The sequence below is a fragment of the Phaseolus vulgaris genome, chromosome 8 (assembly GCF_051622355.1).
Source record: "Phaseolus vulgaris cultivar YP4 chromosome 8, ASM5162235v1, whole genome shotgun sequence".
In the NCBI taxonomy this organism is placed as follows: Eukaryota; Viridiplantae; Streptophyta; class Magnoliopsida; order Fabales; family Fabaceae; genus Phaseolus; species Phaseolus vulgaris.
Genome location: NC_143505.1, coordinates 3,406,484 through 3,427,942, shown reverse-complemented (window position 1 = coordinate 3,427,942; position 21,459 = coordinate 3,406,484). Strand labels below are relative to the sequence as shown.

The 21,459-nt window shown below is 31.6% G+C and overlaps 4 protein-coding genes across 6 annotated transcripts; 1 reads left to right on the top strand and 3 right to left on the bottom strand.

Annotated features, from left to right (window-relative positions):
- Window positions 1-772: 772 nt before the first annotated feature.
- Window positions 773-5,043, top strand: LOC137825754 (Pentatricopeptide repeat (PPR) superfamily protein). 3 transcript variants are annotated; one of them, XM_068631517.2, is made up of 4 exons: window positions 773-3,428; window positions 3,530-3,588; window positions 3,815-3,968; window positions 4,448-5,043. In XM_068631517.2, exon 1 carries the CDS (start codon window positions 948-950, stop codon window positions 3,357-3,359), a length of 2,412 nt encoding a protein of 803 aa, XP_068487618.1. In that variant the 5' UTR covers window positions 773-947; the 3' UTR covers window positions 3,360-3,428; window positions 3,530-3,588; window positions 3,815-3,968; window positions 4,448-5,043. The 3 variants fall into 3 exon arrangements, with proteins under 3 accessions (XP_068487618.1, XP_068487616.1, XP_068487615.1); XM_068631515.2 differs by having other exon boundaries at window positions 813-3,428; window positions 3,530-3,584; XM_068631514.2 differs by having other exon boundaries at window positions 813-3,428; window positions 3,821-3,968.
- Window positions 5,044-7,808: 2,765 nt separating this feature from the next.
- LOC137826836 (pentatricopeptide repeat-containing protein At5g06540) lies at window positions 7,809-10,453 on the bottom strand. The gene has a single exon (XM_068632983.2). It carries the CDS (start codon window positions 10,330-10,332, stop codon window positions 8,866-8,868), a length of 1,467 nt encoding a protein of 488 aa, XP_068489084.1. The 5' UTR covers window positions 10,333-10,453; the 3' UTR covers window positions 7,809-8,865.
- Window positions 10,454-11,299: 846 nt separating this feature from the next.
- Window positions 11,300-14,730, bottom strand: LOC137824503 (transmembrane emp24 domain-containing protein p24delta7). Its single transcript, XM_068630171.2, has 4 exons — window positions 14,392-14,730; window positions 14,009-14,215; window positions 12,021-12,097; window positions 11,300-11,557 (listed from the first exon to the last, which is right to left on the bottom strand). Exons 1-4 carry the CDS (start codon window positions 14,611-14,613, stop codon window positions 11,413-11,415), a joined length of 651 nt encoding a protein of 216 aa, XP_068486272.1. The 5' UTR covers window positions 14,614-14,730; the 3' UTR covers window positions 11,300-11,412.
- A 3,439-nt stretch (window positions 14,731-18,169) lies between these two features.
- On the bottom strand, window positions 18,170-19,432 carry LOC137824502 (transcription repressor MYB6). The gene is given in 4 exon segments (XM_068630170.2): window positions 18,170-18,866; window positions 19,006-19,079; window positions 19,081-19,136; window positions 19,288-19,432. Coding segments are annotated over 4 exon segments (780 nt in total). The 3' UTR covers window positions 18,170-18,361.
- Window positions 19,433-21,459: the final 2,027 nt, after the last annotated feature.

The window sequence follows — 21,459 nt, the reverse complement described above, 5'->3', positions numbered from 1 at the left end:
TAATTAGTTATTTAGTAAATACTTAAAAAATAGAAAATGATTAAAATATCCAAAATAAAAAAATAAAATATTATTAAGAATAAAATAGAAACAAATTTGTATATAAAAAAATAGTTATAATGAAAAATCACTTTTATATAAGTATAGATGATAATAAGAGATAAAAAACCATAATTTTTAAAAGAAACGAAGATATGAAAAAAAAAAAAATTTGTTTCAACTGATTCACATATTTAACAAACTATTTCATATTTCATATTTAAAATTTAAAATCTACTTTTTACGGAATGATAATATATTAACATTAAAAATAAAATAAAATAAAATTTTCAATTAATGATAAGAATAATGAATTATTTAATACATATTTAAAGAATAAAAAATACTGAAATATCTAAAATAAAATATTAATAAAGATAAAAAAAATTACTGAAATATCCAAAATAAAATAATAACATAAAATATTAAAAAAATATATATATAAATAAATTTGTCAAAAAAATAGTTATAATGATAAACTCTTCTTTGTGTATAGGTATATATATATTTCCATTAAATATGAAAAAGAAAAGTTTACTTCTACATTGATTTTACTCTTACCCAACTCGAATAATATTATTGAATTATCATTTAATCTATTAATCAAATTATATTATTTTAGATTAATGCGTACAAGTTAAATAGATGGAAAATATTGATGTATTTTTTAGACAAAAAAAAATTGGTTTTGATTTGAAAATAGGTAAAACATTTTGAAAAGAAAAAGAAAAATGCGGCGGCGAACAGAGTGTTTGGGTTGAGTGGGATGAAACTGAAGTTTTAATGTTTTCAAACTGCAAATATAAAATAACCTGGTTGAAAGCAAAATCAAAGGTTGTTGGTAGGGTGAAGTCGCCGCCACCACCATCATCACCACCACCACCACCGCCGCATGTGTTCTCCTTTCCATGTCCATGCGGCTTCGTGCTTTCAACCTTTTTTTCAAGACCATTCACAAACCCAACCTAACACCCTTTTCACACCCATTTGCATCCACTGCACTCGCCCACTCCACCCCGCCCTCTTTCTCCGACGCCACCCCTTCCACGCCCCTTTCACACCCGTCCACCCTCCACGTTCTCCAAACCCTCCACCGTCTCCACCACCTCCCCGTGCTCGCCCTCTCCTTTCTCAACCACCTCCACCGCACCGGCTTCCCGCACACTCTCTCAACCTATGCCGCCATCACCAAAATACTCGCTTTCTGGAACCTCCCCAGAAAACTAGACTCCCTCTTCCACGACCTCATTACGCTCTCAAAACACCACCGTCTTCCCTTTCACCCCCTTCAACTCTTCGAAACACTCTTCCAGGACATGGACCACCACAACCTTTACTTGCTCAGAGCTTTTGATGGCTTTGTCAAAACCTGTGTCGGCCTCAACATGTTTGATGAGGCCATTGATTTCCTGTTCCAAACTCGGCGCCGCGGAATTGTCCCGGATGTTCTCACTTGCAACTTCCTCTTCAACAGGTTGGTGGAACATGGCGAGGTGGATAAAGCACTGGCTATTTATGAGCAACTCAAGAGGTTTGGTTTCAGACCCAATTGTTATACTTATACAATTGTCATCAAGGCGTTGTGTAAAAAGGGTGACTTGATGCAACCTGTTTGTGTGTTTGAGGAAATGGAGAGAGTTGGGATTACCCCTAATTCGTATTGCTATGCTGCTTACATTGAAGGGCTTTGTAATAACCATAGGTCTGATTTGGGGTATGAGGTGCTGCAGGCATTTAGAAAGGGGAATGCCCCTTTGGAGGTTTATGCATACGTTGCGGTTGTTCGCGGATTTTGTAATGAGATGAAGTTGGATGAGGCTCGGGGTGTTTTTGATGACATGGAGAGGCAGGGGGTGGTTCCTGATGTGTTTGTTTATTCTGCGTTGATTCATGGGTATTGTAAGGGTCATAATCTTCTCAAGGCATTGGATTTGCACGATGAGATGATTTCGAGGGGTTTGAAGTCGAATTGTGTTATTGTTAGCTACATTCTGCGTTGTTTGGGGAAGATAGGCATGCCTTTGGAAGTGGTGGATCAGTTTAAGGAACTAAAGGAGTCCGGGATGTTTCTTGATGGGGTTGTTTACAACATTGTTTTTGATGCTTTGTGTAAGTTGGGGAAGGTGGAGGATGCGATAGTGATGTCGGAAGACATGAAGAGCAAGGGTGTGGCTTTAGATGTTAAGCACTATACAACGCTTATCAATGGATACTGCCTTCAGGGTGATCTCGTTAATGGGTTTAGGGTGTTTAAGGAAATGAGTGATAAGGGTTTCAAACCTGATATTGTAACATATAATGTACTGGCGACTGGGTTGTCTAGAAATGGTCATGCTTGTGAGGCATTAAAGCTTTTGGATTATATGGAGAGTCAAGGTGTGAAGCCAAACACTACTACACATAAGTTAATCATTGAAGGTTTGTGTTCAGCGGGAAAGGTTTTGGAAGCCCGGGCGCATTTTAACAGTCTGGAAGATAAGAGTGTTGAAATCTATTCTGCCATGGTTAATGGCTATTGTGAAGCGAACCTTGTAAAAAAATCCTACGAAATTTTCCTTAAGCTGTCAAACCAAGGAAATTTGGCTAACGATGCTTCCTGTTTTAAGCTACTTACTAAACTCTGTTTGACAGGTGACACTGAGAAAGCTGTTATGTTGCTGGAGAGAATGTTGTTGTCAAATGTCAAACCTAGCATAAAAATGTTTTCAAAAGTTTTGTCTGCACTGTGCCAGGCTGGGGATATGGAGAGTGCTCTCTCTTTGTTTAATAGTTTTGTACTTAGAGGATTCACTCCTGATGTTATAATGTACACAATTATGATAAATGGTTATTGTAGGATGAATTGCTTGCAAGTGGCTTATGACCTCTTGCAGGATATGAAAAGAAGAGGGATCAAACCTGATGTCATTACCTACACAGTTTTACTTGATGGGAACTTGAAAGCAAATTTAAGAAGGTGTGTCTCTCCTCGTGGGAAAGGAAAGAGAACATCGAGTGTTTCCTCCACCTTGAGAGATATGGAGCAAATGGAAATAAATCCGGATGTTGTTTGTTACACTGTGTTGATTGATGGACACATGAAGACAAATGACTTTCAAGAAGCAATAAGCCTATTTGATAAAATGATTGACAGTGGACTAGAACCAAATACTGTAACATACACTGCTCTGGTCTCTGGCTTATGCAATAAAGGGCACGTGGAAAAAGCCGTTATATTGCTTAATGAAATGTCTTCCAAGGGAATGACACCAGATGTTCATATCATCTCAGCTTTAAAACGTGGTATTATAAAAGCTAGAAGGGTGAAATTTCATAATTAGTCAGTCAGTTATACGGTTTGCAGTTGGATTTATTCTGATTTCTAAAGTTTATCCAGTCAAAACCTAAAGGTAGAGCAAACTGACATATGCTATTGGCTTGTTTGCTAAGACTTATGACTGAAACATAGTTCTTTAATTACTGAGCTGAAGGATTGTGTTTCTTTCTACAGGTTGAAAAGAGAAGAACTATGCTGAAATTGCATATTGGTTACCATGTCATTGCATGTAGGTACGTATGGCTGTAATTTATACAAAATTAAAATGATACTTAATTATGACACTATAAGGAGTGTAGTTAAGTAGAGTTTAAGAAAGTTTTTCTTGTTTCTACTTATTTAGCTTAATATAACGTGCATATTGTGTTTGAAATGGAGTAATTTGAGTTTGTTGCAATTTAAATTTGGATTGAGGTCTTTCTTCTATATCTAATGAGGAATTTCTTCTGCATTGTAAAGAAACAGAAAAGTATATTCTACACACAGTAGTGAGGCTCGACATTCCTTACTGTACCGATGGCATCTTCCTGAATTGGCTTTTTTGTCCTGGAGTGACCCAGTCTTTACCATGTGATCTAAACATCGATTTCCCTTCTTTCAGAGTATGCCAAAGGTTTGTAACCCAACCCATATCAACTATCCTGTGAATATCAAGTAACTGTGCTCTATTATGATAACCCTCCCTACACTGAATGAAATAAAGATTTGTTGAATCTGATTTATATTGCCCTTGATCACAGTTTGTTTTCCAGTAAAAGTAACAAATTGTAGTTTAGTGAATGTGATTAATATTACTCTACGGTGATGAAAATAAACCTTGACAAACCGACAATCCAATGATGGTCCACACATCTTAAACCTCCACTACATCTCTTGCATTAATTAAAGCATTGCCATTAACATTGAGTTTAATAAAGTGACAAGTGTCACAATTCAGTGAAATATCATGTAAAAAAAGTTAGGCACTTATGAATCTTAATTGTTGATTAATCTATGACTCAATCCTAATTTGAGAAGTTTAGACTTGAATTATATATTTTTGAATCATAAGATTAATGAAGCCATTTGATCCCAAATTTGTAGTAATCTCAGGAAATTAAGGAAAGATGGAGCAGAGGGCTAAAGGACGAATAGAAAGGTATTAGAAGATAGAAAACAAGGAGTTGGACACCCAGGATTCTTGCTCAGGCGAACATGTCTCGCTTAGGCGAGAATGGTCCAAAGGCAAACCTAGTTCCAGTACTAATGCTCGCCCAAGCGCTAAGAAATCACCCATAACTCGCTCAAGGCTCGCCCAAGCAAGAATGCTCCAGAGACCAAGTGCCAAGCTCACTCGGGATCGCTATGGTCTCGCCTAAGTCTTGCCCGGGGCTCACTTGAGCGAGAGTGTTCTAGAGAATGGGGGTTTTTGATAAAAGATTTCGCTCAAGCGAAATATGGTCCGTTTGAACAAGATATCACAAATCCAAGCCCAAATTGTTTAAATATGAATGTAGGGCAGAGATGGGGGGATTGGAAGAAACCCTAGAAGACAACCATTAAGGAGAAAAACCCTCGATCTTCATCTCTTGTTTTCCATCATCTTTTGGTGCATATAATGGCTACTATGAGTAGCTAATCTTCTTTTCTTTTGAGATTGAATGTAAAATTATGATAATATTTATATATGATATTTTGTTCTTATTGGATATTGTTATTTTCATTTAATGCATAAAAGCTTGATTTTTTATTATTGAATTAAATCCTTGGATTTGATTGGGAAGTATTTTTGATGATCTGACCTAAATGAAGATACTTTATATTTTTTATGCTAGGAATAAATTTTAATATATCAAATGCTTTATCTTTTCTTAATGATAATAAATTTGTTTAATAGCTGATGAATCAATGATTAGGAGATGTTTGAGGAATCAATGTGAATAACTCTTTTTGTTGCATTAATATCAATTATGTTAAAATATTGTATGTTTTTATTTATTTAAAATACATGTGAGTAAGAAAGATTAACTTTAATCTCAATTTTATTAATTAAATTTTTATAATATATTCTACTCTATTTTTATTTAATTTACATATAAACTTTATTCAAACAATAACAATATATTTTGAATTAAACTATTGTAAATATTTCAATATTTAGTGAATGTTACACATTAAAATTTTGATAATTTTTTTTTATTGTAGGTTCGATATCCTTGTAGTATTCTCTGCATTGTATCTACATACTTGGTTGGTTGCAGTCAATAGACACAATTATTTGGTGATTTCCAATAAAATGAGATGATTTGCCTTTGGATGCTTTTGTTATTTTGTAACTGAAAGAGGAGAGTTAAAGAAAATTGGAAGATAAAAAAAGAGGGAGGAAGCCCTTCTCCTACAAAATTGAATAAATAAGCCTTCCGCCAAAAAGAAACAGAAGCTAACCACTGACGAAATTTAATTATAAATCTACAATGAGGACTATTTTTTTTATAAAATTGTCAAAATGCCTAGTAAATAAGCTGAATAGAAGATCATCTTTTCATGAACCTGTTAGGGTCCTGAAGAACCTCTGACCTTTAGGAGCACAGTCCTGCAGACTCAACCATGTGACAGTTCTAGCAAGTGGACAGCTAAACATAAAATGTTTGTTTTCCCATCTATGATATTCACACTTCCATTTATTAATTGCAATGGTCTATTACTTTAGTTATCTAAAACTATGCAATCAATTAATCCTCATGAAAACAATACAAGAGTATTTCCAGAGAGAATTCGAATTGTACGGTTTATATCCTGTCTCACTATACTTACTATCATGCTTTGACCCTTTCCAACTATAGATTTTTGTTTGGAGATAGTCCTAACAGGTTTTTTAGGAATACTCGGATTTATTAAGGAGGGAAATAATTGTAATGTGACACTGAAATCTGGATGGAACTATCAGATCCTTTATGATGCCTTTCATGTTCCCCTAATTGTTAGCAGTGTCTGCTTTCTTTAGGTTTATTCTATATTGATTATAGAAGCTGCTGACATATTATCCAAATTTATGTTAAACTTTAAGCTTACATTTCTGGCAAATTTCCCCTTGCATTTCCTCTCTTGTACCCTAACGTTCCTTGGTCCCTCATAGCAAGCTTTTAAGAGTAATCAATCTGTTGTGTAATTTTGGACACTCACATTGCATCGTCATGTCATGTTTTATAGAATATAGAAAGATGTTTTGCTATTTTTGCTAGTTAAGTTTATTGACCTTAATAGTTGGGTAATGCTTAGTTTAATTATTCTCATGAGAAGTTATTCTGATTTCATGTGATTTTCAAATGCCTTTTAACTTTATATATGGTATGTGGCATTTCTTTCTAAAACACTGTTGGCCTCGTTATATACCTCTTTACCAGACTCATGTTCAAGTTCGGTACTGATATGAAAACATATAATCCTTCTCGTCTTTTTGTTTAGTTGAGATTCAATATTGATCTCCAGTTTCCACCTCTTTGCAGCTTCTTTTGGGCATTATTATTTTTGCGATGCCTCTATCCATGTATTTTCCCTCAACGAATATACTAGAAGATCTGCTGTTAACAGTGAAATCAGATAAAGACTAACTCTGTAAAGTATCCGTTGGTGGAAGAACACAACCATGATATTATACTGCTATCCGAATACAATTCTTTGGTAAGCCAACTTTTATTTCAATTATAGTTTTCCTTATGTCTCTTTTAAGCACATGAAAACAAGGTACTGGTGTAGGTCTAGCAATTTAGCTACCTCATCTGTGGTGTTGTAAGTATTTAGTTCATTAATTTTGATGAAATTAGTCCTCTTGTGACATCTAACTAACCGCATGAATATGATCTTGTGTCCCGTGATTGATTTTTCTTACAAAATGATAAATATATACGTGCAGGTTTATATGGACTTTTTCGTGTTCCATGTCTAGCTAAATCCCGTGAGTACAATTTTGGATGTGATGAAAGAGGGAAGTGGAGATGAAAAGAAACAACACACTCAAATATTGATCCACTATAAACCTATCCTGTGTGCCTAGCTTTGGCTGTCACATGAAAGTGGGAATTAATGATGTTATAATAATTGCTTGCCAATTACTCGGTTAGATTACGGTTTACTAAATCATTGTTTCCATTGGCCTGACGAAGCCTCATTTCTACAACATTGTATGATTTCAAGATTGAATAAAAATAATATTTGTTGACTTGCAATATTAATGTTGATCGGTGTGTTTGGATGCGAGTATATATTATTAAGAAATAAATTTTAAATCGATTTTATAGGATTGAGTTAGATTTAAAATTTATTTATAAATTAGTTTTATAAGATTGAATTAAAAAAAAAAAAAAAACAAGTATGATACCTGTCGTTCTCTAGTTTTATTAAGATTCGAGTAATCTCCTTTTGTTAGTCACTTTATAACAGCTATAGTTAAAATTACTTAGGAACGGCTCATCCATGCCTCTAAATATTTTAAAAGATCTCTTGTACGTCGAAGTGTACAATCAGATATAAAAAACAATAATTATACAACAGAAATTTAAAAACCATAAACAAAACTAGACAAAATCTATAATACAGAACCATTAAGGAGGTCCATAAAAGGGTTTCCCCAAAAAAAGTTGTGATTGCTGGAATACAAGGTAAAAAATTATTTAATATTTACCGGAATCAAACGGGACAACAGAACTACCACTCCCGGCCACTCCCGGCGGTTTCAATGTTCTTGGAATTACGGAGCCTTGGGCCTCAACTTCTCTGCCAGATCATATAGGTTGTAGTAAAGGTAGTTTACAAAGTAATAGATTAAAGAAGTGTTACTATAGTGTATCATCTGGTGAGCCTTAGATCATAATTCCCTCAGTAGAAAATCTTCAAGTTAAATAACAAATCTGATCAATCATATACATGCCTGTATGCTATAAGATTAGAACCTTTTATTGATAGCTCTTCTGCACTAGGGTTGACAATCCTTCAACAATCAGCCGCACGATACTGTCATTTGATCATTATTTCAACTAGTTATAGTATGGTTAGCCCTGTTCCACGAAAGAAAATACATCCACACTGTAATGACCCAAACTTTCAAGCAAACATCGAGTGATTGTAGATGAGCATTATTTTAGAGTCAGATCCAGCTTCTGCTTGTTTAATCCATCATAGAACAAAATCATCAACTTTTATTTGCAAGAATAACACCAAACTTGCTGCTTCATGAGATATATACAGAAACAGTAGGTTCCTGAAAATCTTCATCAGTACCAATGCCTCAACTGAAAATTGAAGCGAGACTTCAAGAAATCATCGGGTGATCCAAATTTGAAGTAGAACAGTGCAGGGAAACCGTTATTAGGTCATCTAACAATACTTTCAACCATTCTACTTGCCGATTTGCTGTCTTGTATCAACAGCGTACTGGCTTATGGAGATTCCGTGCAAACAGCTCTACGCCTGCGCTGCACAGAGGGTATCACCATTGCCTTGCATGATGATTGCTTTGCATGCACACCTAACCTTCATCCTTCCACCCAACTACAACCAGGGTTTTTCCTTGCTCCACTAGATAACAAGGCTTGTCTCATCTCATTGGCTTCAACAGGCCGGCCTGCTGCAACATAGATATCACGCAGGAGAATATAGTATCCTCCTTCATCTGGTTTCAACTCCAACAACTTCTTTATAATCTTTTCCCCCATGTCAACATCACCATGAATCCTGCAAGCTCCAAGCAGAGCTCCCCAAACAACGTCATTGCATGGAATCGAAATATTTGTAAGTAGATCATAAGCCTCCTGTAATCGCCCTGCACGCCCCAACATATCTACCACGGCTCCATAATGCTCGATCCTAGGTTCAATTCCATAGTCCCTTTCCATTCTCTCAAACAATCTAATTCCATCATCCACCAACCCCTTATGAGCAAAGGCAACCAGAAGCGCCAGAAGTGTCACTGAATCAGGGACAACCCCGGAACAAACCATCCATTCAAACAACCTGAAAGCATCATCAGCATTCCCATGGTTCGCACATACGGTGATCATCGAGTTCCATGTGATCAAGCTCCTTCTCGTCATCCCATGAAACACGTACCACGCCTCATCCAAGCATCCACACTTCCCATACATATCAATGAGCGCATTGCAAAGCGCAACCATCCACCCAAACCCATTCTCGTTCACGAAATGGTGAACCATTCTCCCTGTCTCTACATCTCCCAAAGTAGCACAAGCTGAGATCACGCTCACCATGGTAACCTCGTCTGGCCACACCCCGGCATGCCTCATCTCCCTGAACAACTCCAGAGCATCCCTGGGTCGACTCGCCCGAGAATACCCCGACAACATGGCAGTCCACGTGACCACATCCCTGTGGGGCATTTCATCAAACACCCTCCTCGCAACGTCCAACTCACCAGCCTTTACGTGCGCCACAAGCAACCCTGACCAGGACACAACATCAACCTCCAAACCCAGGTGCAAAACATCCTCAAATACCCTTCTTGCCAAAAGGGTCATCCCCCTATGGGCATACAAGTGTATCAGCCCGTTCTGGACGTGCAAGTGGCAGCAAAACCCGAACTTCAAAACGGCGCCATGTATGTCGTTGTGGTGGGTCAAAGGGGTGGTTCTTGAGCGGGACTTGAGCAAGAAGGTGAAGGAGAACTGATCCGGGGCGATGTCGTTTTGCCTCATGACGTTGAAGAAGAGGGAAGAGACAGAAGGGGAGGCGGAATGGGAGTGGGCGCGTATGAGGGTGTTGTAGAAGAAGGTGGTTCGGTGGGGCATTATGTCGAACATGTGGTGAGCGTAGCGCAAGTCGCCCATCGGAGACACCGCAGCGAAGCGAAAGAGCTTGCCGAGGACCACCACGTGGTCATGGAGGTGCATGCGGAACGCGTGCGCGTGGAGGATCTTGAGGTCGGGCATGCACGTGCACCTCTGGGCCATGTGGGCAAGGGTTGTAGCAACAGTGGCGCTTCCCATTGTTGCTGCAATGCAAAACGCACGTTCCGCAGATACCAAACGTTGGGAACGAAACGAGGATATTACAGTTACCTTTGTTTTCTGTTCCCTTAGAAGGAAGAGAGTCTCATGGTAGCAGCACAACGCTTAAACGAACATGCATGTATGTGATGTGATAATTATGTAATTTAAAAATAAAATTAAAAACTTTCTGTTCAATATTTTGGACCATTTTTTTTTTCAATTATAACGAGAGATAAAGCAATCTGAAATTATATATATGCAACCATATACTTGTGTTTTTTTATACATCAACACGAGATTAACTGTCATATCTTTTATGAAAAAGATATATTACAAATTAAATAAAAATGAGTATTTATATAATTATCAAATAGTTACTTGTTTATAGATAGGTGTTAATTACCTTACCTTGTATTAACAGGATAGTGGCAAAAATCAGGAGTAAGAAAGATTTCGCACATTTTTTTAAATTACAACAGATAAAACAATATATAACATCATTGTTTTAAGGTTTAATGTGATTAAACTATGGTTAAATCTGTGTTGGTAAAATAATTAAATAATATTAAAAACATGATATAATGGTTATTTAACACTAAAAAATTTATGTATTCTCAAAATTTAAGATACACATAAAAATCTAAATTAAATATATTGCAATATTACGTCTCAATTTCAAAATAATAATTTATATTAACAATCACAAGATTTTATCTAAAATTAAAAAAAAAATTCTATTTATTAAATAAAACTATCAAAATAACATCGATTGAATATTTTTCATTCACACATATATATAGTAGTTTTTTACCATTATTTTCAGTTTTTTATTATTTTTTCGATTTTTCTTATTCAAACCGAAAGATTAGAAATAGAGATTACGAAAATATAACATAAGCTAGTATAAAAATTCTATTTATATGATTTAATTATCACATGAAGTGTTATTAACATGATCGCAGGTAGATAAAATTATTAAAAGGAAAAACGCAATCTAAATACTGTATATATCAAACAATCAGTCAAGACTGTCAAGTGCCAAAAAGAACCAAGCTAAGTTTTTGAATAAAAGCCATCCTAGAGGAGCTTCTTCCTCTCAAAGAATGTCTTCAAATGCCACAGTTGCAAACCAGCCACAGACAAGCAAACTAAAATTGAAATGAAACTGTAGTTGAACATCTTGGTGTTAGTCTCGTCGGTAAGCTCTTGCATCTCTATCTCCCTGTATCAAATAAATGCCATCAAAATTCACCAAAAACTCTATAAGAAAATGGTAGGTAAGAAGTAAGAAGATGTTTTTATTCTCTTATGTATGTATTTACATCACTTATAAGAGATATATATATTAGTGTATAGAGATTTTCTTTCTCCAAATTACAATGTAAGGATCTACTAATCATAAGATTTTATTATTATTAAATTAATTATATATAATTGGTACAATATTGCATACAATAATTACGTAATACTTAGAATTTTAAATTTAGAGTGTGTGATTGTGATCATATTGAAACACCAGATTGGATATCATTTATCAGTTTCATCACACCCTTCCTTCCTTGGTTTGTTGTCACATTTATACTCTTGAATAGTATAAACACTTGGTAATATATAGTTAATACAAGGCATACATACAGAGAGAGATCCATCTCTGAAACTTGATGGCAGAAACTATGAATTTGTACCTTTCACGAAGATAAAACATCTCGTCGTGGATAGATGTGACGGCCTCATTCAACTTCCTTAACTCCAATTCCATTTCCTAAGATGTCAAGAAAACACACAAGATCATAAATCCCACATCCCTTTACCCGACAAAGATAGGTTGAGGTTTAGAATTAGCTTATTCATGTTTATTAACTTCATTCATGAAAAACCCTTCAGGTGTTAGACAGGAAATATAACAATGATAGACTGAAATGAATAATCACACTAAAATACATGTTAACTGTTCGTAAATCCCTATACTCTTACAGGTTCTGCTTGCTGTATGTTTCCGTTATTCGTTCAACCTAACTTATTTCAGAATTTCCATGGACTTGGCCCTTTACACAAATATAAATATGCAATTTTATCATAGAAAAAGTAAACAACATTAAATTTCAAAGAAGAACAAGTTAAATGAAGAACACTGATATTAGCCTATCTGCTACTGATTGATTGAACACAATCTACACTTACAAGTTGCCAATCCCATTTGGTAGAGAAAAATTTAGTAGCAGATTAATGAGCACTGCAAAATATAGCTGACGGGTTCTAAAAGAAATTAGAGCTGATAATTATAGTGCAGGTGGTGGCTCAATAGAATCTACCTATGTTCAAGCTCAAACAATGCATAATATGCTTTGACTTTGGCTTAATTAAATGAACAGAAATACATGACATGTATCTGAGAAGTAAACATTTGATTATTTAATATTGAGATGCACAAACATTCAATACACAAATATAAAGTAAAGCTAACACTAAAAAAAACGGAAAGCTATTTGAAAAATAAACAAATAAAAGGTGCTCTATTGAAACAAGAAATAAAAATTCAAAAGCTACCTAAAGCCAATTTAAATAAACTTCTCAACAATCACTTCAAAAAGGTGAAACAAAATCAAACTTCTATAAGGCTCCAATTGGAAGGTGTGAGATTCAAGGACTTGTGAGTCCTATGTTGAAGTATGGGGTTCAAGTGTGAGACTTATATGGTCTTGAATTCCCCTACTACAATAACTAATTTATGTGATGTGATTCTCTCAATATTATTATCAATTGATATTAATTGAACCATGAGTTTAATTATATATTTATTTTATATTGTTTTGACATATCTTAATTTGTAAATCTATATTTAATTTTTTATTTAATTATAATCAATTTATATTATTTTTTTTATAATTATTCAATTTTTAAGTAGTAATAAAAAATAGTAAATATTTTGATTGAATTCCTTTAATTTTAATTTTTTATAAATAAATATTTTTATTAAATTTCTTAAAAAAAAAATTATACACGGGCTAACTCAGATACCCATGGACTAACCAAAAAGAGAAATTAGTCCATGTTCAATGTGGGAACGAGCTTATGAATTAATCCATATTGTCATCCTTATAACCAATCCACTTGAGCAACTAGGTTACAAAGTATGATGGAATTTCTGACACAATTGCAAGTTGCGAGAGATTCATAAAGCCTTGCCTCTCCATCTATAATAGCTAGTTTATTGGTGTGGTTCTCCCATAGCTTTTATCAACTTTTGTCTCAAAAAAAGCTATAAAGTGCAATTTTAGCTCATTGATTATGAGTTTATTTCTTCTGTAAGTGTTCGTGAATAAGTTTATCCAAATTAACGCTAGTAAGATATTATATATATCCCTTCACACTTACAATGCAAAATGTTAATTCAAAATTCTTGCCAACTCCATGCTTAGGAAATATTAGTTTATTAATAGTTCATAATAAGTCTCTCCACATCTTCAAACTAAGATGAAGCAATTATTTGTATATGCATTTCTGATAGAAGAATCTAATAGATAGAAAAGTTCAGTATAAAATGTGTTTAGCATAATGAATCATAAATATGACAGACAACAAGGCATGACGAATTGATAAGACTCCAAACTAGTCTTCCAACAGTACCAATCATACCCACGAATTCTATGAGAAGGAAGATGGTAAGACTTACATCAATCTGGCCTTTCTTGGCAACATTGTTCCAGTCCTTGGCAGCAACCCCAGTTTTCCAAACAAAATCAATGGTAACAGGATCCATGGTCTGCGCTTGCACCGAAAAACAAGCGGTGTAATCACCAGACTCAGCTGCAGTAAATGCAAAATCACCAAAAAGCACATTATCCCCATAGTGATAACCGTGTCCATGAGGCGAACGCACCTGGCAACAAACCACGTTATGCAAAGCCAATATGTGCCCAAAAAATGCAAGATATTTTAAATTCAAAAAACTCAATGCGAGTCATTTTTCTCAAACGTTTTCTTTATGACTAAAATCAAAATTCATGAATTATAATAAAACCGAAAGAGTAGATTGAATCGCGATGAGGGGCGTACCCTAACAGAGATCTTGTGATCATCAGGAACGGTGCCGACATTGTTGTGATTAACGACGTGGTAATTGCCGGCGGAGATGACGTTGGCCTTCATATCCTCGGAAATGCACTTGGGATGAGAGGATCTCACCTCGAACAGCATTGAATCCACAATGCTACACATCAATGCAGGGGCCAGAAGAAAAACAATAAGAACATGATGAAGATTGGACATTATGGCCATCGAATCTTCTCAATTTCAGATTTGAGGATAATGAAAATACGATTTGTTTTTCTATGGGAATGAAGAAGCAATCAAAGAGATAATCCACGAGAGCGCCCAACTCAAAACTGGGAAATGCACAACTAACTTAACTACCACCAATATCAGAATTCTCCTTTTTTTTTTTGTAAAAGAACATTTTGGTCCTCAAATTAATTCAATTATTACATACAATGTCCGATTATGTAATAATATTAATGTGTTTACAGATTAAAATAAGAATAAATTTAATAATTTAAATAAAGCAATGGAAAAATTCAAAATATCATTCCATATTTTTTAGTTTCAATTTTAAATATATGACAGTGCCCCTAACTTTTTTTGTGTTAAAATTACATTTATAACAACTAGTCTCGCATAGCTGTATTTACATTTTTTAAATCTCTATATTTTTTATTTTATTCTTTTATCATTTATATATTTATATTTAATATTGAAAAATTTAATTAAATAATTATGAATACAGGAATGAGAAAGTACATAAATTATCTAGGTGCATCTACTAATATATTATGAAAAATATAGTCAACATAATAATTATAAAGGTAAATTTACAAAATATCATGCAATTTACCTAGCCAACATAATACTTACCATGAATTTGGTGTTTTAAAAAATTTAGTAATAAAATATAAACTTAATATATATATATATATATATATATATATATATATATATTCTAAAGAAGAAAGCACTAATTTAATTTACAATGTCATGGTTTTGCGTAATAAATTCTAAGACACTTAAGGATGGTAATACAAGGTGAGCCATGCAGGCCGACCTGAAGCCCGCTAGTAAAAAATGCGGGACGGACTCAGTAATTCAACCCGTTTCGTTTAAGTCCATCTAACATAATCCATAACTCGCAGTCCGCGCGGGCCAACAACCGGGTAGGCTGACCCACTAACTCACACAAGAGAAAAAGGCAAAGTTGTGTGCGGCTCACAACCAATTAAAATAGAAACGGATTGAAATCATAAGATTTGTTGTAGTACATATTAAATGGTTAATAATAAGATTATATTTTATTTTGTACCTACCACTTATTTGGTTAGATAACTATTTATTTTATGGTACATATGGAATAAATTAATTGTGGAGAAACATACCAATAATATTTTTCATAATTTCTTTCCTCATATTGGGAGAATAGGATGATATCTTATTTTGTACCGTTAATTTTAATTTACATAGTTGAACAAGTGAAGAACGAAACATTTAACTTCATTAATCTATTTACATCCTATCTTATTGATTATTAAATATTATTATTATTATTATTTCTTCTTCTGATATAACAAATTATAAGTAACTTTTCCGTAAAATAAAATGTGAAAAAATAACAATATCTTTTATTTTAATTCAAAACTGGTTCAATGCAGATATCCACCACTATAATCAAGTACTGGTTCAATAACATCATTACTAAGTAATTCAAGATCTATTATGTCAACTAAGTTTTTTTGCTTATTTAATTATTTGTAACTAGTAAGACATTAAACAATATGACAATTCCTCTTGTATGTTGTCAGCTTGATCAAGGTTTTGTTTGTAATTATCACACACCAGCCATAAAAGTTCTAATATATATTTACATAAGAGATATATTAAAAATGTCTTATTTTTATAAGGATTAATGATCCTAGGGAAGTATATTTTCCACTCATCTTGATTCTATGATGTTATATTGTGAGATGAACTATCGTGCCAACTTGCATTTGATTACATTATATAAGTCATGCAGAAACTCACTTTATATTAACAATTAATTGATATGGAAACATTCTCTCATTTTCGACATTCGTAACAAATACAATGATTCATTCACTACAAATAAATATTTAATTTATCCAAAATAAAAGTTACTAAAAAGAGTAGAGCGTGAAAGACTCAGTCCAATTAATATTTTTTCAGTGATTAAATTTCATTAATGAACCGATTTTAGAATTTCCATTACATAACTTAAATAAAAAAGTTTCATATAAACTAAAATTTATTTGATATTTCATCCACAACTTTTATTTTAATATATGGTCTCCTTAGTTTAATATTTCTTCCACATTGTAATCCAAACATTTTGAAAAAAAGTTCATAATTTTAGTTAAATTTCAATTTATATATATATATATATATATATATATTTATTTTAATCAATTAAACTATTTCTTAATAGTATTTTAAATTTATATGTTAATTGTAAGTTCAATTGAAACAAAATAAAACAAAATTAAGATAGGTAAACATAAGTATTTAATCAAAATTGTAAATTTTCTAAAATCTAAAGACTAACACCATGGAGTAAAATCTTAAACTAAAATCACATAAAAGAAATCAATGGGATAATAAAGTTACAATTTAGGCTATTATATATTTTCTTTAAATATAAATAAATGTTCAATAAAGATGACATACTTATGGATGTTCAATTTATGTAAAATATCAGGTTCACATATAACGTCATCGTCCTCCAACTCCACACCTTTATTGTTTCTTTAAAAAGGTAGTCTTCACTAAAGGTTTTTTTTTTTCATTGAATAAAAAAATTGTTCAATATTGGATTTGTAATTTTCACATTTTATAAAAAGTTATTAAATGTTATCTTTTTAATTATTAAATATTTGTGCAGAAAGTATAGAAAACATTAATTCTTGTATTTCCTACGTAAGTATTTAAAAACACAAGAAACACCCTGAAAAATAGTTAAGTTTTGTAAAAGAAAAATGTATTTATATCGATATATAATTCTATATATAAACGAGATTCTTCATTTTAATCGTTTAGTATATAAATTTTTTTATTCTACCCTTATTTAATATATCTCATTTTGTTAGTACAATGAAATATTTTGTTATTTCATATAAATTATTTAAAAAATAAATTATTTTTAATTTAATATTAGTGTATTATTTTTATAACTACTCTCATCATCACACTCTCCTATCTCAAAATTACAAATGGAAGAAGAAAAAAAGAAGTAAAGAAGAAGAGAGACTCAAACCGGAGAAGAAAAAATATTATTTAATCAATTCATCATTTTTCTTTTTCGATCTATCCAAAATTATTTGTGTATGTATATTAAATTTCTATCATCATAAAAATTAAGTAAAAGTGGAAAATACAGAGAAAAAAAACCCCTTAATAAAAGTTTTAGAGCTACCAAAAGTGACAGAAATATTTAAAGAAATATATATATATATATATATATAGAAAAAGACATCAATTTATCTATCTATATTCACATATTATTTTTAATAAAAAATTATTTTTTATTTTACTTTTAACTTATAATTTGAAATAATTTACTCTTGGTTATCAACTTAAGAGGACTCAAATTTAAAATAAAGAAAAGATTTCTTTTGACATCATCATATAAGTAAAATATACAATTAACATCATATTATAATATTTAAAAATAAAAAATAAATTAAATATAATATAATAAAAATATTATTTTAATAGTTTATAAAAGGTATGTTTTTTACTGTTTGTTTACGGTGTTAACATATCATCCTTAAAATAAATAAACATTCCATCTACATTCAATATCCACTGCAAATGGGCACTGGTTAAAGAAATAAAATTAAAATTCTGTATGTATGCATAAAAATGCATTTATGCATCATTTTTGAAGAAGTTCTTTTTTAATTTCTTAACCAGTGCCTTTAGCAGGAACTTATTTTCTAAAGTAAATAAAATCTTAAGTTTGAACTTATGATAAGTTGAAGTCCCTTCCCATGGAATCAAAGGCAACAGAGATGACAAATGTAGAAGGTTGACTAAGAAGAAAATCGGTCAATGTTTGAGCTTCTGCAAGAAAGTCAGAAGCAATAGAACCAAGTTCTTCATCCCAAACTTCAAAGGCTCCATCTTTGGCACCAGGGAACCAGATCATGTTGTCAACTGCAGTGTTCTCTTCCTTCTCATCTAACAGAGTTTCCCACCAATTCTCACACCCTAATGAAACTCCTTCACTAACACCAACTTTCGAACTACTCATCACTTTTCCCTGCACCAAGGGCGATGCTTTTCGCAAAGCTCGAGGTACAGGCTTTATCACTTGGTGGGGTTTCCAACATGTTTCGGATTCTTTTACGTTGTTCTTGTTCTTGTCATCTTTGTTGTGAGAGTGTACCTTGCGGCGCATGTTGGTGTTCCAGTAATTCTTCACATCGTTTGAAGTTCTCCCCGGAAGTCTTCCAGCAATGAGAGACCATCTGCATCCACAAAGTTTTTCTTTCATCATTGCTATTATTTTGTAATGATTAATCGTCATGCATGGCATAATTCAGTTGACTGATATATAATATAAAACTATTTTCTTATTTTGGTGTCTCTAAATAAATCTTACAGAACCTGTTCCCCAAAAGCTTATGCAATCTGATCATCAAATCAATTTCATCTTCACTAAAATCTCCTCGCTTGATATTTTGGTTTCAAATAGTTCAACCATCTCAATCTGCAACTCTTCCGGCATCTGTTCAACCCTACGTGTACAAAACACAACATGTGACTCATAAATATGTTTATTATTTATTATATTATACATCACAACACAACGTTTGAGGATGTCTAAGTTATTATATAGAGAAATGAAGAAAAGGAAAAGGATAATATAAAGAAAGAGGTGAATGAAACCTGCTCTTCCAGGAACAAGGTGCCATTTTCCTTCCCCGTAGAGTTGAACGCACTCTCTCAGAAGGTCATCTTCAGTTTGACTCCATGCTCCTTTCCTCACACCTGATAATGTTCCTTCCATGATAATGTTCCTTTCCTTATTCATTTGTAGATGCAAATTTATACAAAAAGAACAACTAATAAATTAATATTTTAATAATATATATTTTATTTTTTTAATTAAAAATATTATTATAAATAGTTGTCAAAATGAAAGTGTGTTACTGTTTGCAATGTCAAAGAAGACTTTTTCTATATAAAACATATCTTTATCCACGGTTAAATAAAAATCAATTTTAGGGATAAAAAAAATAGTTGATAGATAAAAAGTAGTTGATGGTTATATTTCTTAAATTTGATATTATTATTATAAAAATTAAAAAATTATTGGTATCTAAATTAATTTTTATTATTGATAAATAGTTTTTACATTTATATTTAATTAGTTACAGAGGTTTTAGCTATCAATTATTTAAATTCTAATTGATATATAAATATATGGTAACTAATTAGATATTAATTTAAAAATTGTTTATTAATAATAAAAATTAATTTAGATACCAAAAATTTTTCTAATCTCTATAATTTTATTTAATTTGGTTTATATAACAATAAATTATTTTTATTTTTAAAATTAATTTCTATTTAATAATTTTATTATAGTGATAGGTTTTTACAATAGGAAATGAGTAAGATGAAGTAAAATTATGGGTTATTTTTTCTAGAGATAGTTTATAAATTGGTATCTAATTAGCTATCAAAATTTTAACTACCAATTATTTAGATTCTAAATTCGGTAACAAAAACCTTGAAATTTAGTTTCTGGTTAAAATTTTTAATTTATTTTTAGCTTTTCAAATTTAGAATTTTACCAACTTAATTTTTATCATGAATTAAATTTACTTTAATCATTTTATAAAAATAATTAACTTATATTATTTTAGATTATTAAAGTATTACATCATTAATTTTATTAAGAATTTAAAAAAAGTTTAATGTATTTAATTTTTTACTTATATATAATAAAAAAGATTTTATAAAAACTTATTTAGTTAAAAAATATGTTATAAAAAACTAAATTTCTTTAATTATATATATAAAAAATTATAAATAATAAATTAAATTTATCTAATTTTTTTATTTTTTTTTTAAATTTAAATATTAGAAAAACGTATATTAAAATATTATAAACGCATAAAAATAGTATAATATTAGTTAGAAATCGTATATCACATGCAATTTTTTTTTTAAATCTCCAACATGAAAATGGTAAAATCGTATTATCCGTTGGCGATCTATCTATTTCTGAAAAAAAAGAAAAAAATTTCTTATTTTAGAAAATTCAAAAAAAAATTATACCATTTTTAGAAAAAAAACGAAAAAAACCGAAATCATGACTAATTATGGTATTCCACCGACATTAAATTAGATGTGGAGAGTCAATGATTTTTTTAAATGATTTGGTCGTTGTACTCTCCCAGTATTTCACATAAACGAAACTTTATGTTATATTACCATATATATTTAGAGACAAAACTATTAATATATTTAAGTCAAGTCAGTTGAGTGACTTTGTTAGTACCAATGTGTTGGAACGTGTGATATTGTGAGTGTGTAACTCTACCATAGTATTCTAATATATGTTCATGACTGCAATATAATCTTTTTACACGTTATTTTGGATATTATAAGTTAATTAATTACATATAAAAATTAATTTTAAAAATAAAAAATAATTAATTATTGATTAAATTATATATTATTTTATAGATTAAAAAATTATTAATATTTAAATTAGTTTTTCTATTAATAATAAATTTTTATAAATAAATTTTTAAATTGGTATATAATTAAAATATTAATAATTTCACCTCACACACAATAAACTCTTTTTTTACTTATCAAAATTTCACTAACTTTCATATATATATATATATATATATATAATTTTAAATTCTTTCATATTCTAAGAATATATGACAAACCTCAAATATTTTCAACAAAAATAACAATTTAAAGTGTTAAACAGAATGAAAAAAAGTAGTAAGCTAAAAAGAATTGGAAGACAAAATTTGTGGGGGTCCTTCAATAATTGTTGTTATAAAAAAGACTTGGTAGGTATTGATTCTAACA

Bases quoted from the DNA above. Each gene is read 5' to 3' on its own strand.
- LOC137825754 (XM_068631517.2), top strand. From the start codon at position 948: ATGTCCATGCGGCTTCGTGCTTTCAACCTTTTTTTCAAGACCATTCAC.
- LOC137826836 (XM_068632983.2), bottom strand. From the start codon at position 10,332: ATGGGAAGCGCCACTGTTGCTACAACCCTTGCCCACATGGCCCAGAGG.
- LOC137824503 (XM_068630171.2), bottom strand. From the start codon at position 14,613: ATGGCCATAATGTCCAATCTTCATCATGTTCTTATTGTTTTTCTTCTG. The intron at 14,216-14,391 runs GTACGCCCCTCA...GTTTGTTGCCAG, and splicing joins ATCACAAGATCTCTGTTAGG to GTGCGTTCGCCTCATGGACA. The intron at 11,558-12,020 runs GTACAAATTCAT...TATTTGATACAG, and splicing joins ATGTTTTATCTTCGTGAAAG to GGAGATAGAGATGCAAGAGC.